This window comes from Rhea americana, unplaced genomic scaffold, assembly GCF_003343005.1.
Source record: "Rhea americana isolate MKP2758 unplaced genomic scaffold, rheAme1 scaffold_4, whole genome shotgun sequence".
Taxonomy (NCBI): Eukaryota; Metazoa; Chordata; class Aves; order Rheiformes; family Rheidae; genus Rhea; species Rhea americana.
In genome coordinates this window covers 5,550,507-5,567,584 of record NW_028186534.1, presented here as the reverse complement: position 1 = coordinate 5,567,584, position 17,078 = coordinate 5,550,507, and the positions used below count along the sequence as shown (strand labels likewise).

At 43.5% G+C, this 17,078-nt stretch overlaps 1 protein-coding gene across 1 annotated transcript in view; it reads left to right on the top strand.

Moving 5' to 3' along the window:
* Positions 1-16,401: 16,401 nt before the first annotated feature.
* LOC146590723 (opsin-5-like) overlaps positions 16,402-17,078 on the top strand; it is an 18,911-nt gene continuing 18,234 nt past the window's right edge. Inside the window, exon 1 of the mRNA XM_085313884.1 lies at positions 16,402-16,470. Within this exon, the coding sequence (XP_085170010.1) occupies positions 16,402-16,470 (69 nt within the window). The remainder of the gene's footprint in view (positions 16,471-17,078) is intronic.

The following is a 17,078-nucleotide window of genomic DNA, read 5'->3' as shown; positions in this document are numbered from 1 at the left end:
ATACAACCCCTGGAAACAGCAGTGTAGCAGCTATTCCTCAGCAGTGTGAGACACTGGAAGCCAGCAGACTCCTGGCGGCACTTGGCCCGCGTGGTGGGGATGAAGGCTGAGGCGGCTGACTCTGACGTGATTGTGTTTTTGTTGGGCTGTTTTTTTGTTTTTGTGTTTTGGAGGTACTCTCAGTTACAACCAGGCGTTCAGTGCAGGCTGTTGTTATCACTCACATGGGAAGGAGGGTGTTGTGACCCCAGAGGGAACCTGCAGAGAGCTGCTGCCTGTGCCCAGCAGCAGCGATACTTGGGGCTGCCCAAGCAGGAGGGTGGCTGTACGGATTTAGTCGCTGCAGCTAGCGTGAGTTGACTCAGTGACAGAAGCAGAAGGGGACAAGGATGCCATCTGCCACATCACCTGTTCAAGACCTGTTTTCCGAGGCTGCATTGCTGGAATAAGTTGTAACCCTTTCTGTCCCGAAGAGTTGGTTTGGCACTGCTGTAAAACACCTCTCCAAGTGCTCGGTCCCCCACAACGTGCCAGTGGGAAGCAGCTCCTTTGCCAGTCCTGGGAGTAGCGCTAAGGTGAGAAGACGGTTTGCATCTCCATTTTTGCTTCATTTCTGGATCAAAAAGGCGAAGCTGTTCCCACATCTTTCTCACACAGTATTAGATGAGAAGATGTATTCCTGTAGCTGTAAGAAGCCTGTTTAATAAGCTGGCTTTGGGCCATCTCAGCAGAAATCAGTGGGCTGTACGCATATGTTCTACCTTTGCTTTTTTAGGGGAGAGCAGGGAGAGGGGCTTTATTCCCCACACTGTGCCTCTCTCTGTGGAGTAAGAAAAAGCCCCTTTAGGGGCAGCTAATGTTGCATTCTTCACTATAATTAAATTAACTTGTTCTCCAGACCTTAACGCCAGAAGTTTTTCTGAGAGGCATTCCTAATGCCAGGAAGGGAAAAGGAGCATGTATGCACATTTTCTACTCTGCTTTGCTGCAAAGTCCTGTGAAATAGCTATAGATGGCACTCTGGTATCAGTTACTGCTTGTGCCTGGCGTTGATCATGCTGGGAGCACTGTGAGAGTCTGGCTTCAGAGAGTAAAATCAATTTGGCCAGCTCCTGAAAGTACATTTATGTTTAGCTACTGCAGTGAACACTATGTGATCCAGGCTATAGTTAAGGATAGGAAGGGCAGAAATGAAGTTGAAGGAATAAGATACAGCTTCGTGACGAATGCAGAAAAGTAGAAGTTTCATATTGTAGGAATACTGTTTTCTGTTTCGGAGATCTTACAGACAATGCTTCACATTAGAAGATCTGGCATTTTGAGTTCTGTGGTTTTAGGGAAACTGCTTGCATCTCCCTTAAGGGAACATTTTAATTAATGTCTACCAAGGCTCTCCAAGCTCTCAGCCTGCAGCTTCAGGCCTCAGCTGCCATCCAGTGCCAAAGGCAGAGGCTGCAGTGCCCACCTGCACTGCTTAGGGGTTTGGCCATCCTGGTGCTGTCCCTGAGCAGAACTGGAGGAAATATTAGTCAAGCAGAGGATGCCTTTAGGCTCTGTCTCCAACTCCTAGGTCTCCACAGGGGATTTTCAGCCTAAGAGCACAAAATACACTCATGTAAATCAGAAATAGAAAAAAAAAAGATTTAGAATGGACAAGTACTTGAGGGTGGAAGATTTGCTCTGCATGTGGCTGTTCTCTTATTGGGGAGAGTCCTGTGTGTTAGGAGTTTGTTCAAACTTTCCATGCACAGTTGGTCACAGGGTTCCCTTTCTTTCCCCCTTTTCTTATACCCACACTTCAATATTCAGGTATAGAAATGTTGAATCATTTGAAATCTGCAGTCTACTCTACAGAGATCGCTGTTAAGTTCTGCAAAAAATCTCCTGTGTTTAGGTTTTCAAAGTCATCTCTCACTTGGACTCTCAGACTTTGATTCCTGAAACAGGTGACGGTTAGTGATTCACTTTCCATTGCTACTCATATTCACCTTGGTGACTTTGTGCTGAGGGAGATTGATTTTACTTATCTCATAGCTGGCTTTAGAATCACTCGAAACATCTGAAATCCTTGCATGAAAGATATATCGATGGTGTGAATTTCCATGCCCTAGGAAAAAGAGATTAGAGATCATAGGACATGAGAAGCTGCAGAAATGCACACTCTATAGGAACCCTAACTGCTAGGAATGTCCCAAACCAAATATTCCTCATGTAAGTATGAGTGTAGGGTATAATTACTGTGTTTTGTTTCTTATGCGTTCCTAAGTTTGTAGTCTCGGAGAAGGTGTAGGCATCTTTTGTTACCTTTCAGTGCTTGATTTAAAATTCCTCTTTGTTTTCCTTGTATTTATTCCTTTTCAATGGGCTCAAAACATCTTGGCAAGATGACTTGTGCTGAACTCAAGTAGGACAAGGCTGCTCACATGTCTGGGGAGTGAATATTGGTTTGAAGCTGATTTGATTCTGTTTTTCTGCCTGCAGCTCTCCAAAGAAGAACTTTATTTCCTCAGTCAAATCATTTCCATATGACTAGATAATAGCTAGAGGCAGTGATTTTTCTGTCAGTACTTGGCATTGGATTTTCTGTTCACAAATCATATGGCCATCTGAAAAGTAGTCTTAAAGAACAAGTACCGTATTTGTTCAGAGTGACAGGGTGAAGTGAAGTGATGGGGTATTTTTATTTCCACAGCACTTAAAATTTGTCTTTTTTTTTTCCCAACAAAGCTTAAAGTCAAAGGAAGGTTCATTCATTGTCAGCAGCCACCTTCCCTGTCAAATTGAAAGTCATGTCCCAGTTCCTTCTCTTACACGCCATGGAACGTGGTGCTTCCAAAAAGCACCAGCTTAGCTGCTGGGGGTGTCCAGACTTCATCCGCATCCCCAGCGGGCTGTAGCTGAAATGTTTCCTCAGATGCACTGATGTCATGAAATCTGGCAGCTCTGCCCCAGAAGCAAGTTCAGGGAGGGGAGCTCTGTTTTCAACTCTGTTTTGTCTGCAGGCCTCCCATCACCAGCAAACAAAGCATTTTTTGGGGAAAAAAAAATGATTTTGTGAATAGGGAAAATTGTCTGTTAGAAACCTGATTGAGATACCAGACTTGTTAAGCACCAGTCACCAAGCTAGTATCTTTTAATCGTCTCTGACATGGTCTTGTGTTGAAAAAAAAAAAAAAAAAAAAAAAAAAAAAGTGGAGCACCATTGATTACAACGTGGTTAGCCTGATTCATACAACAGGGAGAGAAACTGAGGGTACAGAATTAATACTAGATAAAACCAGGAGTATGAAAGGCTCATTAAAAACTATCATGCCACACAGTAAAAGAAACATGGGAGTGAAATAATACCTATGCCAAAAAGCAGTGTGAGTAGGAAGATAAGGGGAGAAAGTTATTGACCTGACAGTCCTTCACAGAGAAGGAGGAAAAATTGGTTTAAAAAATGAACTAGATAACAAAGTGGCGTCTAATGATTCTACAAGGAAAAGTGAGTCTGCCTTGAAATGTTATAGCTTTATTTTCTAACTCAGAGAAGCAAGGTAATAGCAATGGGAATTTGTAAGATTTCAAAGGGAATATTAATTAGAAACAATTTGAAAGTCCAGGCAAAGATTTATTTAAACTGATGTATTTCTAAAGGAAATTGGTCATGTATTTTCATAAAATAAAAGAACTTGGTAAGATACCAAATCTGCCTGTGTTCAGAGTAGACTTTGAACATAAAAAAAGAAAAAAAAAATCAAAGATCTTTACTCTAGTGTGTGAAATGGCCAGTCTGTAGTGTGAGCTGCTGTGGGGCTGATTGGTTACGTCCGGGCCGGACTGCTCGGCTTGTTGCAGCCCTTCCCGACAGTGCTGCAGTCTGGACTAGAAAACCCCCAGAGCTTTCGCCAGGAGAGGTTGATGTGAGTTCTTCTGTCTTCAGCAACAAGATACTAATTCTTTTATGGCTTGTTAAGATACGAACTATCACAAGCTGTCCACCAAGGAGAATAGTGCCCTGTGTTGTTTTTGTAACGCTAGGAGCTAACTTTCAGTCTTTGCGGCACATGCAGGTAGGGCTGTGGGAAGAGCACAGGTAAGTTGCTTTCAGGGAAGAGAGGGATGATTTTTGGAGGACTCTGTGTGATTTGTGGTTGGGGAAGAGGGAGGCTGAACACTAACCACGTTCCTGGTTACGTTTTTGTCTCCTGCTTTGATTTCACGTTACAATGCTTTGTCAGCTGCTGTATTGTTCTGTTGATGTCACCTGGAGCTGGTTTTGATTTACACCGGTTGAGAATCTCGTCCACAGCTCCTAAGGGTGAAACCTAATTCACTACTATAGACATATTTCTCGCCAGATCATTTCACACTTACGGAAAGTTTTATAATATCACAGCACACCCATCTCCATGCACTTCCATTTGGGATATATTGGGTATGTGCATGATTTGTTATGCCTATGTGGCATAAAATATACAGCGTCCTTGTGTGACTAAGAATTGTGCTCACCAGGTGACCTCTGGAAGAGCCAGAAGTACTAAGAGCTAAAAGTACTAAGAAAATCAAATTTGATGAGAAAAACAAATTGGAGTTGTTAATAAAGCAGGGAGCCTTGCAGAATAGCTTAGTGAAATGACAGACCTAAGAGCACTTTAAAATACTAAGTTTTTCCTCTCCTGGACCAAAACAAAGTTCTCTGCACCAATGCACCGTGGTGCCAATAGGATTCTGCTGCTGTGCGTGTGTGTGCGGAAGGCCATGAGGCATGCAGTGATCTATACGGATACTGGCTGCACTAATTCCACTTGCAATGCAAATGTGAGGCATTGTGAATGTGAATGTGTCTGCTCATTTGCAGAGATTTTGCAGAAAATGAGGCTTGTAGGCCTAGTGCCTTCAATAAATCATAGGAGGATAAAAGTGGGACAGTCTTTTCACAGTTCAATTGGGAAAAGCAGGCAAGTATGGGACATAGAGGAGATGCCACAGTCAAAGGACATAAGGAATCGCTCAGCTAGTAAATGCTGTTTGATCCCGGCAGGTCTGTTCCCTTTAAGATAACTTCATGAAACACATAGACCCTTGACACCAGCTGCACTACTCAGCCCTTGTTGTTGCTATGAAATAGCTATGAGGTGGAAGAGTTTTCTCGGTAGTAATGTTAAAGGAGATCATTGTGTGTCCCTCACTGTGACCTGCATAACTGCAGTCCTGGCAGTCTGCATCAGTCCCAGACAGGACATCTCTCCACTCTGTGCAGTAGCTTGTCTGAGGCTGTAGAGCTGAACTGGGCTGGTTTAGAAAAATGAAGAGATAAACTCTGACCAGCTGAACTTAAAGAAGTAGGCAGCATTCAAAGCACAGCGGACAAGTGGGATGTGAGAAGCCAGAACATGCAGGCACCAGAAATTTTGAGTGGCATTGAAGAGCCAAATACAAGAGCAGAAACATATATTGTAATATATTATTTTAATTACAGTCACAAGCACAAAATAAGGAGGGAGGAACACATCTCAAGTACAACATATGTGTTGTCTCATGCCTCTAAGTATACAAGCATAAGATTAATGTCTATTTAACATAAAGCTAAAAGTTTAGTGTACAGATGGTAGGTAGTTGGGTAACAGCATGTGCAGCTTTAGCATAGCTCTATCTTAAATGAATGTCATCACCTAGCATTGTTTTTCACACAATGTTACACTTCAAATCCACCCCATCCCACTTTTGGAGATGCTGAGTTGCCCTGGCAGCAGGCATACTCAGGATAATGTAGGCCAGTGAATCTGACTTTAGCAAATCTAGTTAAGAGATGAGATCACAAAACGATAGGAGCAATATGAGTTGATAAGATTTAGCCATGCTGGCTGATTTTTATCGGATAAATGTAGTAGGGTTTTTCCCCGTTTTTGTAAGGTGATGATGCAGTGAGCAGAGACGCACACAGGAAGTGGTGGACACAGATGTCTGTGAGACGTTTGACACAGTGAGACACAACAAACTGATGTGTAAGACAAGTAAGTACAAAATGTGCCTGAGAGATACCAAGGGAAAAAATGTGACTGGCATGCTGAAAAACTCATCGCACGAAGATTTCAGAGCCCTGCACAGGTAGGTAATTAGCGGAATCTCATACCACACAGTGTTCAAAATAAATACTATTAATGCTTTTCACAGATAGGGAAACAGAGGCCCAGTGAGATGACATGATTGACTAAAAGTGAGAACAACAAAATTGGAAATAAAATTTTCCAGATTCACTGCACTAGTATGACACATTATGACTTGGTGTATCGCTGCTCTAGTGAAATAGTTGTGTGATACTGAGAGGAGATGAGGCTTTACAAAGAACCTCAGCAGGCTTCAAATCACTTCACACTCAGGGTTTTGTTTCAGAATTTTCTTCTGGGCCTATTATGGTGATTTTCTTTGTCCTTATGAATCTGATCTAACTTATCTGGAAAGAGAAATTAGCTTTCAACCTGCTGTTACCGTAGTTAGAAACGTTAGGAGTAAGCTTTAAGGGAAGTGTCTTTTTGACCCTGTTGATTGTGTTGGAGCTCCGTGCTTTTCTAAGCATAGAGCACTTACTTGCTTTATGAACACAGTTGAAATCTGTGCTGTTATTCTCTGCTCTCTAAAATGAAATGGTCTTGTGGTTGGAGTGGAAATCAAGAGTGATGGTATGCAACACCTTAGCTGCAGGTGACTTGCTTAAAGACCTTGCTACTGGTCTTTGCAAAGTTACCCTTCCTGCTGAGTGGCAGCATCAGTGCTTCGTTAGGGCACCGACCTTACACACAGCAGTGGAGGCAGGAAGGGACTTGCAAAGTATCTATTGTGTTTAGGCCTTTGAGGTGCTCTGTAAAGGGCCGTAAAACAGGCACTTAAGCACATTCCCATGATATGCTTTCAGTTCCACACTCTCTTTATTTAGTGGATCAATTCTGGATTTTCCATTATAGTTGCTTTTAATGTACTGGTAGGTCCCTATTTTTAGTTGAAATAATCCCCAGGTTGTCATTCATGGGCTCTGTTCCTTCATGAATAATCCTTTTAACCCACCACTGCTTATTTTTATAGACCTTTCCTTATTAAAAAAAAAAAACTTGATATTTCTGTAAGATAATGGCTTATCACTTAGTGAAGACCATAAATCTCTTTTGAGATGATTGACATGACTGATTTTTTCCTGGAAGCTGTCAATATTCCTTTAAAGTTTCCTGTGGCAGACCTGACTCAACGTCACCATGCTGGTGGCTTTGAGGGCCGCAGGAATGGTAGCAGCTGGAGTTATGTGGGTAGGTGGCTGTTTAGATCTGCGTATTTAGTCTCCTGTGGCCTTTTTAGCACATACAAAATACTGACAAAGGAACAAGTCGTCCCGAGAGATACCTTTGCCTTCTACTCCCACCCAAAGCTTCGCTCCATTCACTCAAAGGGTGGAGATTTGGGTTGAGGGGAGCCGTGCTGAGGGCGCACACAGAGAACACCGGACATCCCTGAGAAGCCAAAAAACCCTCCCTTAGCTGTCGTGCAAGACGCCGCCCCTTAGCTGTGATACTGTGCAGTGAGGCGCTGTACGCGTGACTGGCAAAGCGGGGAAGCGTGTGTCTCTGCTCACCAAGGCCTTCCTACCCCACCTGTGGCTGTTGGGTCACTGTCCTTCATACTCAAAATAGTAGCATCCCTTAGGGAACTCCTCTTCCTCCAGCCACCAGCGCTGGCCTGCAAGGTGGAGATAGTGTTTGCATCTGGTACAGAGCCTTTTGCTGCTTGCAGATATCCTCGGTATCAGCCACAGCTGTTTGGACAGTTCTCAGAGTCATTAATCCTGACGAGGGTGCAGATAGTTTCCTCCCAGTTGTCTCTGTGCTCTCTTGTCCCGTGAATGCATCCACTGACTAATTTTTCATTCAGCTGAAGGACGCGGCTCCTTTCAGCTCCAACAATGCGAGACGCGGTAGCACTTGGCCAGGAGAGCACAGTGCGGCTGGCTGACCCGTACTCCTCGTGACCACCCGAGTCCTGTCTCTACGACCCTTTCAAGAGGCTGCGCTATCTCTAGTTACTCACCARTTCATGACTGTATCCCCTTTCGTGTAGGAGTTTGAATTTCCACCTCGCGACGCCGTGCTCCAATGGCCGCCCCGGACTGCCTGCTCTCGCACCCGTTCCCTCTGCCTCGCTCCGTCTGCCTGAGCCTCCTGCGCCGCAGGTGGGTGACTCTGTGGAAGAACAGCTCTGACTCCCCCTCTGCCCATCCCATTACCCTGCCCGCTCACCTGCTTAGGAAATGATGGAAAGGATTCATGTCTGAAACACCGTGAAGGGCAAGGCCCACCCCCCAAGTCTCCATCTTCTTTCCTGGCCAACACAAAGTGATTATTCAAGCCTGCGTTTCCAGTGAATAGTTTTGATATCAGGTTCTTTAAGCATAGTATCCTCCAAGCTATTTTCTCCCTTGAGCCCTGGATCCATGTACTCTGTCACTTTATTTTGCTTCTCCCAGCGTGATCATTGATGAGAGCAATTTGCAGTATGTGCTGCTTTATTCAGTGGGAACAAACTATACCTGTAACAGAGAAAAGTATTCCCCTGTCCCCTTTTACGAGATTGAACAATATGCTTCCAAATCTCTGCACACATGTACTGTCATTGATTCATGTTTCTGTGGGCAGCGCTGTCATTTGCATACAAACAACCGTGCTTCTTTCAGGCTTTGCTACCCCCTCAGGCAGCAACTGGGCTTCGTGTTCATGCTATGGAACATGGTCCCAATCTGTATCTGTCACTGTTACTTAATAAAAAAGCTCAACATTGCTTCTCTTGCAGGCTTCCCTAATACTTCAATTTTAATTTGTGTATTGCTTACTGATTTTTTTGTGTAGGCTGTGATAAAGAAATATTAAATATTCAGAGCAGCTCCCTAGCCAGTGATGTTAACACACTTCGCAAACTTTGAAGTTATGTTTCACAACACCCTTGCAGTCCTCTTTCTGCTGTGAGGGAAACTGAGACAACTAGAGGTGAGAATCCTGATGATGGAAGCAAATCTGCTGTGTCCCTCTTTGCTGCCAGCACAGGGTCACGGGGCTTTGTCCAGTGCAGTCTGGTTAACGTTGCTGGGTGCCAGGCCAGGGGCTGGCCTAAGTGACCAAGTGCATCAATCAAAAGATCAAGTAAGTCTAGTTGTAGGGATTTAAGGCAATACCATCCAAGACTATCTGCTCTGCAGCTCTGCCAAACATGACTGTCACTGCAGCAGAGACTGCAGGAAGCAACATATTCCTGTATGTCAGCCACTTTGGTGCAAAGCCTAGCATTTCACTATAAGCCTTTCTTTAGCTAAAACACTGGAATTTGCAATGAAATGGTTCAAGTGTGATATAATTTTTTTTTCTTGGCTTTGTGGTGAGGGTCTTCTCCTCTGAGAGATTTCTGCAAGACTTTATTCCTAAACGTCACTGAAATGGAAATGAAACGATTCATAGAACACTTAAATGTGCCCCTGCTATAGTGGTATGTGCAAATGATGTATATGTGCAGTTATCACTCCTGACCTCAATGATCAGTGTATTAAAAAGATGTTAATGTTCAAACTGAAGAGTTTTGTGCTGAAAGGGAGGATGTGAAGAATAATATTTTTGAGTACTGCCTGAGTTTCTAATGTTCCTGGATATTAGTAGATATAATTATACTTAAAGAGGGAGAGGTGAAACAGGCAGAGATACTGAGTGTTTTCCCACGGTCATATCGGCACGCTGATACAGTAAGATGTGAGCTCATGAATTCCTGACTCTCCAGCACACAGTGATTCATTCAAAGCCAATGTTTCTATTTTTTTGCAATAACCGCTGTGTTTTAGCTTGATTTGTTAATTAGGTGTTTGGAGACTAATGATGTAGAAACAAGCACACAGAGGCGTGTTCCCACTTCATTCTTCAGATGTCTCTGAAAGACGACAGGCACTCTAGGAGTTAATTTCAAGACCTCTTGCACATGTCTTTGTCTCTTGACAGTTTTCTAATAGAAATCGTTCCCTTTTTAAAACGGGAATGTTTGATTAGGTGAGTTGTATGATTTTGTGAGTTCAGGGGATAGAGTATGCCTTTCACTGCCTGTAAAGGTCACTCATGTAACTAGGAATAGCTCTTTGTAAGCAATATTATCTGCAAACAATACAAGATTCATGGACATTTGCCTGAATGATTAGCTGTGTTCATACTGTATTCAATATTTCCATGGCCAAAGACCTTTAAAGTTGATATAGCCATATTTGATTTCATAAAAAAGGGAAAGAAACACCATAGCCTAACAATGAAGGCAGAAAACTGGGATTCAAGACACCTGCGTTCTTCTACCCACTCCCTCTTGACTAGTGCAGAGTCTGTACTTCGTCAGCATTGCCCCCATCACGCTGCGTCCCAGGACGTGCTAGCAGCCGTGTGTAGCCAGCCTTGCCTGCCCTCTTGTAAAACCTTCTGCCCTTTGGTAAAATCTTCTCCAGAAATGGGATGGGATGATTTCTACTTTGGAGGGACGTTACTTGTATTGCTCGGTATGAAGGACTGAGAATTATTTTGTCATTTATAGAATATTCAAAGATGACTAATGTGGTCAAAGATATTTATGACAGATATGCCATGGTTCATGAGCTTTAACTGGTCATCTTTATGCAGCAGCACCATTCTCTATACCTGTATCCTGTATATATACATACATAATAGAACACACATATTTTATATGCAGAAATCCTGAGTTTCTAGACAAGAAAACAGTTCTTAGTGTTGTGATAACTGTGCCTCATACCTCATCTTCTTGAGAAGATGTGCAAACAGCTGTACAGCTTCTTTCCTGTATGCTGTCCCGTTTGGACAGATCAGAAACCTAGCAGATTATTCTGTAAATAGTTTTGCACATAGGTTTAAGTAACAACAGAAAGCAAAGTACTTGCCTAAAGTTAACAAAACAACAATAAATTTAATATACAGATTGGAAATGCAGGTACATCCTGAGACTTGAGGAAGCAAGCAGAATTTCTGTATTTTCACTTCTCTCACCAGCTGCATAATTACAGCTCTACTGCTAAGGGCATAAAGGTGATTTGTGCCAGGCAGTTGGCACAGGCTCCAATGACCCTGCAGGTTTCTCAGGCAGCCAGAGCAACTAGCTCTCAGCACTCAGTTCAGGGGCCAAGCAGATCATCAGTGTTGAATCATGTCCCCTTACTAATCACTAATGAGCCCCTTACAAAATTCCTCAGATGTGGGGAAATCCATGGGTTCCAAAATAATCTCGGCCTAATGACTGGCTGCAACAACATACCGTCCATTCTGCCTCTTAGTCAATCCGTGTTTTTAACAATGACTAAAGCACTCACGGAGGAGTACTGGATAACCTCATCTAATTCAAAAATAAAACATTTGTACCACCGAAGCACTGAAATCCAATAAATTCATACATTACTTCCCAGGCATAGCGCTGTAAAAACCCTAAGTGGAAATCTGAACTCTGTCACCCCTTCCCTTCTTAAAAATAAAATAGACAGACACATGGAAAGAACCAATAACAGTTTGGGAAGGTAGGAGGTCTGTGTAATAAAACTGGCACTTGCTGCCTCAGAGATGGATCTGTAACGCAGAGAAACGTAATAGCGTTTTTATAGAGCTGGAGCAGCTTGCGGACGTGTAGCACATCCACAGAGCTTTCTGTTCAGAGGCAGAAGCCAAAACCTGCCCCAGTCATTAGAGCAACCATCCTGGACTGAAAGGGMTGTTTAATTCACTCTCTGAGCAGCAGAGCCCATAAAGGAACCTGTTTGGGAATGGCTTGCTCTAAAAGCTGCTGTCGCCAGGCTGCCAACACAACCATTTTATTACGGAGCAGAGAGGAGGAGAAAGGGTCAGCCTCCAAAAGCACGTGCTTGTGCTCTCCAGTGGGATTGGTCCAGGGAGCCCACACTGGCCTCTTGAGCCTTGTCCGAACTTCAGTCTGAGCTTTTCTCTAACGTGTTAGGGAGATGTTTTGGAGAATGATTTAATTAGATAAGCAACCTCAGCCACACTGTGGTACAGACCTGAGGGCTACTTGGTGGGGAAGATACCAGGTCAGGTCCGTCCCTATGAAGATGTAGCAGTGCCCTAGTAAGCAGGCATGTCCTGCAGAGTAACAAGGGCCATATTTTGAGTCCCTTTAGCCAAAATGGATAGCAAATGATCCTGTTTTACTTCACACGCTTGGAAGAGGGAGACATGAATGAGGAGATGAAAATTCAAGCTTTAGTAGCAAGGTGCACATGCCATCTCCTTAGGACCTTTATTTACTTAGACCTGTCCATGGTCATGGTAGGTGATTTGGACTTCTGTGTCATTGGGGAAGTTAACAGCTAATTAAAAATTCTTCAGTTAGACTAATACCGGATGTTTATTTTCACAAAATGCAATTTAAACATCTGTCCAATTGTCTTAGCAAAATCTAGTTTGATAATGCAAAGTCCTACTGGTCTTCAGTTTGAGAAAATATACTCAACAAAGTTTTGATTTTGGATCAAGTTTAGGTTAATATTTAAATTAATTTTTTATCAGATTGGCAGAAATTTACTGTAACTCCAGAAGCACTCTTCTACCTCATAAACACAAGTAGTGTCTTTTTATATATAGCAGCAGCCTATGAAGATGGATGACAGCTCTCAGTTTGATTGTCAGTTATGTGTTTATACTCTGATAGATATTTTTTTCATGGTGATTTACTCTTCTTCATAAATAGATGTAGCARTTAGAATATCATATATTACACTGGCTTTTTTTCTGATGATTTTGTAGTTGGAGTGTCTCTCAGACACCTGTTCCACAGTAGAGCTAGAGTTAGAGTTAACTCTCCATCACACCAACCTGTTTCTTTAATCTTTTTTCTCCTGAATTACTTTAATCTCCTGTCATTGAGGAACTTCCACTGTTTGAATARGGCATATTGCCTATCCCCACTCAATTTCTGTCATTTTAGCTGTCAACTGATAGTTACGTCCTTACAGATACCAGCAGCAAACTTGCTATCTTTTAATGGACAGCAAAATCCCTCCTTCTTGACTCAAAAACCAGATACTCTGCCACGTCCCTTTGATACTCCRAGGAATAATTTTTCAATAAATGCAAATGCCATCAATTCAAGTAATGGCCAGAGAAGGAAGAGGAGTACAGAAAATTAAGCACCCAGGAATACTGGCCATGGCTGCAAACCCTCTCATCAGTCTCTTGAAAACAGCTTCCCGTGCTTGGCATTTTAAAGTATATAATACAGTCAGGTCAAAAGTTCCCACCTGGAGAAAGAAGTCCAAGAGCAGACAAACTAGTGGTTCCTGAAGTCCCATCCCCTTCATCTCCAACACTATGAGTGCTGTGCTGCTAGCATTTTAATGTGGTGCTCYCAGAGAAGGATCGTACACCTCGTGGTGAGCTGGTAGTTTTTAAAAGAGAGAAGGATACGAGTTTCAGATTGCTTCCCACCATCTGGACTCCAGAAATGCTAAGCTAAGGCTGGGCAAGGACACAGGGCTGCAAAGCACCTCTGATGAGTAACAGCTGGGCTGCAGTGTCCCCTCTTCACGTGGTGTGAAAGTGATACCTGCATCCTCACAACACCAGCCTGCTGTGTGAGCAGCAGTGTGCTGAAGAAGCAGCAGCCTGTCCAGAGAAGGCTCAAAGTCTGATCAAGCAGCAGTGAATATAATGTTTCATTGGTGCATCTGCAAAACAAGGAAACATTTGTAGCTTTGGTCACTATATACAGAGCTATTTGAAAGTTTTAGGAGGTRAACCATGTTGTTCTTTAGCTATAACACAATCTTTCGGGTTCCTCTAARCAGGAAAATGTGGCATGTGTGTAGGTGTGTGTACATATGCACTCACATGGGTGTACCACTTTTCTGGTGGCATACCACCAACTTCCCTTGGTTGGCGGAGAACGCACATACTCATTTCAAAGAACTGCAGTAATTTAGTTTTCATTTTTTTTTTGTTTCCATTTCAAGTTTATTACAAGAAAAAGAGCCCATAAGCTTTATTTGTTTCAAAGGCAAGATCTGGAGTGCTTGCTCCTAAGCCCAGAAGCTGGCTGTGTTAAACAGAACTCTTATATAAGTGCCCGTGATGCCTCTCTGGCTCACCAGTACCTTTGGACACAGGAGAGCCTTTGTCCTTGTGTTCACTGTCATTCCCCCCAGTTTTGCAATTCTGCTGCAAATTTTGCATTCATATACTCAAAACCACAGCTGTGTAATTACATGAAAAGKCTTGTTTGTCTTGATTAATAGAAAATTATATAAGCATATGGAAAGATTATCTTCTTGCAGGGGAGTTGTTTGTTCTTGATAGAAGAGAGGATTAAATTGGGATATAGGCAGTTAAACTTTGGTCTTTTTTTAAGATATAGCTGGAACTGAGGTCCTAGATCAACAGGATCTGCTATGCAAGTCCTTTTTAGTTGGTGCAAATGGGCTCRGATGGGTTAGGAGCAAAACTGAATATTTATAAACCCAAGATTTAATGAAAACAGAATAGGTCTCTTGGGAATGTGAGGAAGAAGAATAAAGAAACCTTCTGCTTAACCTTCATCTGCAGCACATGGGGCAGAAAAAAAAATGAGACAGGACTACAGTCCCAATGCTGTGATTAACATTGGTGTTGAAAGGGGAACAGATTTCTCTGAATTGCGTGGCTAATCACGGGCTGTAACCTGTTTGGCAAGTATTTTCCACTTTAAACTCTCCTGGCTGGCAACCAAAAATATTAATTTGGGGACAAGTTGCATTGTGTAGCTTTGACATATCTCTTCTCATATTGTCTTTGTAATAGTTTCAGCACGTTGTGGTAATTTTCTGTGAACTGGCTATTGTTCCTTTGGAGGACTGATTGCTCAAATAGTCATTATTCCTTTCTTTTCTTTTTTGTGGGGAAAGGGCAAGGAGTAAGGAAGAGGAAGAGCAAAAAAAAAAAAAAAAAAAAAACAGAAAAGAAAAGCAAAATTTTATTCTTAAGGTAACAAAGGCTATATCTAGATCTCCAGGATTTACAACAAAGAATACATTTCAAGTCAATTTTAATTTCTAGGAATCAACCTGTTGGTTAAATCCCTAATCAAAAGTACTTCTTTAAAGATTTGTTCTGTGCTTCAACCCTCGCCATACAAAAGCAATGCTGAAGCAACGTACTAGGACTCCGTTTTTAAGCACAGCTCACTGCGTGCTTAGGTTTTGGGAAAAAGATTTTTCCATGAACAGCAGATCTTATGAAGTCTAGTTTCCTGCAGATCTGGTTTTCTGTCTCGTCACTTCTATAACCCCTGGCTTCCTTCAGCTCTCTCAAGAAATCCCTTCCAGATGGGAAGGAAGGTGGCAAGCAGGGGTGTATGTGGATGCCAGTGAGCCAGCTGCTTGCTGGGTTGTGTCTCAGCTCAGTTTTCTCATCTCCTCAGAGCAAGTTCCTTTGGGTGCCCCCCCCCCGCCTCTCTGCCCCAGACTTGTAGGAACTAAATTTTCTAAGACCTCAATCCCTTCTCCAAATTTGGGTGAGAATAGCTGATGGATTGAAGTGTTATCAGGGAGATGGAGTGTTGGGAAAAAGATGGTCCAGACAGGCTGAGATACAGGTCTGTTTCCCTAGGAAACTAAACTAAAAAAATCCAATTGGGCAAACATATTTACAATGTTTTGTAACTCTTTTGTAGTCCCTATGTACATCATGGTGTCGAGTAAAAGGTGCTGGTGCTCATACGTRAGCTTTTGACTCTGCTGACAATTCTGTTTCCTTTGGCCTCTCACTGAATTTTTTATTTCAGGTCCATCTCTGGTAAAATGGAGAAAGTGGGCATCTTCTCTGCTGGCTATCAGGCACTTTGGGTTAACTATAGACACGTGGCGAGAACTGTGCAACAGGGCCCCCGACTTGGCTGAGGCATTTGTGTTTCTGGAACACAAACAACCAATAACTTGCAGTTTGTAGTAATCTCAGTGTGTATCTATTTACATAGCTGTTTAGTCCGTAAATGTTTCTCACGAAGTCTCTTTCCAAAGTATGTTGACTACATAATGCAATTGCTATGCATTTCTCCAGCTTTGGGGTTCCTTTCCGGAGCAAATTTAAGCTCGCAAATCCAAGCTAATCAGCAGTCCTGACAGTATTTGGAACTCTGAAAATGAGCATTAGATTTTTTGAAATTGTTCCCATTTCTAACTGGCAACCAAAGGAAAGCTCTTCATATARAGAAAATGAACAAAATGTATGGTTAAGTGATGGTCGTGACTTGTGCTTTGCCAAGCAGAGACAGGTCAAATGATTTAGCTGGAAAGCAAAACCTAGCTCCAATTGGCAACAGGCTTGCCACAGCGATCCCCACCTCCTTGTCTTCACTGTCACTCCAAGTATGTCCTTGGAGCACCTTACAACGCAGAATGGGGTCGTGCTGGGTGGCCAGTCCATTCTTCAGGGAGAGGTGAGTGAATTGCCACTCTGCATCCCTTGGCAGGGATGAGAGGGGATGGCCGTTGGGAGGGAAGAGAGAGCCTGGGGTGCTGGGGCTGTGGGGTGCTACCTTGAACTAGCTTCTGCCTGCCTCATTTTCCCTTGCAACAAAAACAGCATCTTCAAAGCCAGCCAGYGAGGATATCTGACTGGGGAGGAGGAGAATGGGCTGAATATGTGGCTGGAGAGAAGGATATCCAGCACAAGGGTGCATGGGCTAAGGGAKCCTGAGCTGAGGGTGCAGGGGCAGAAAGGTGCCTAGGCAGGAGGTGCCCGGGGAGGAGAGTGCCCCGGCAGGAGGGATGCATGGAGAGGAAGGAGAGCGTCTGGGCTGAGGGCACACGAAGAGTAGGGTGCATGGGGAAGGGAGCACCTGGGGTGAGAGTGCACTGGAGGAGGGTGCGCGGTAAGGAGGGTTCCAGGGCAGGAAGGTGCCCAGGAGGAGGGTGCACGAAGGGGAGGGCGCCTGGGAGGTGGGTGCTCGGGAAGGGAGGTGCCCGGGAGGAGGGTGCCCGGGAGGAGGGTGCCGGGCGCCCCAGCAGCGCAGGACAAGAGCAGGAGCAGCCGCCCGGGACGGCG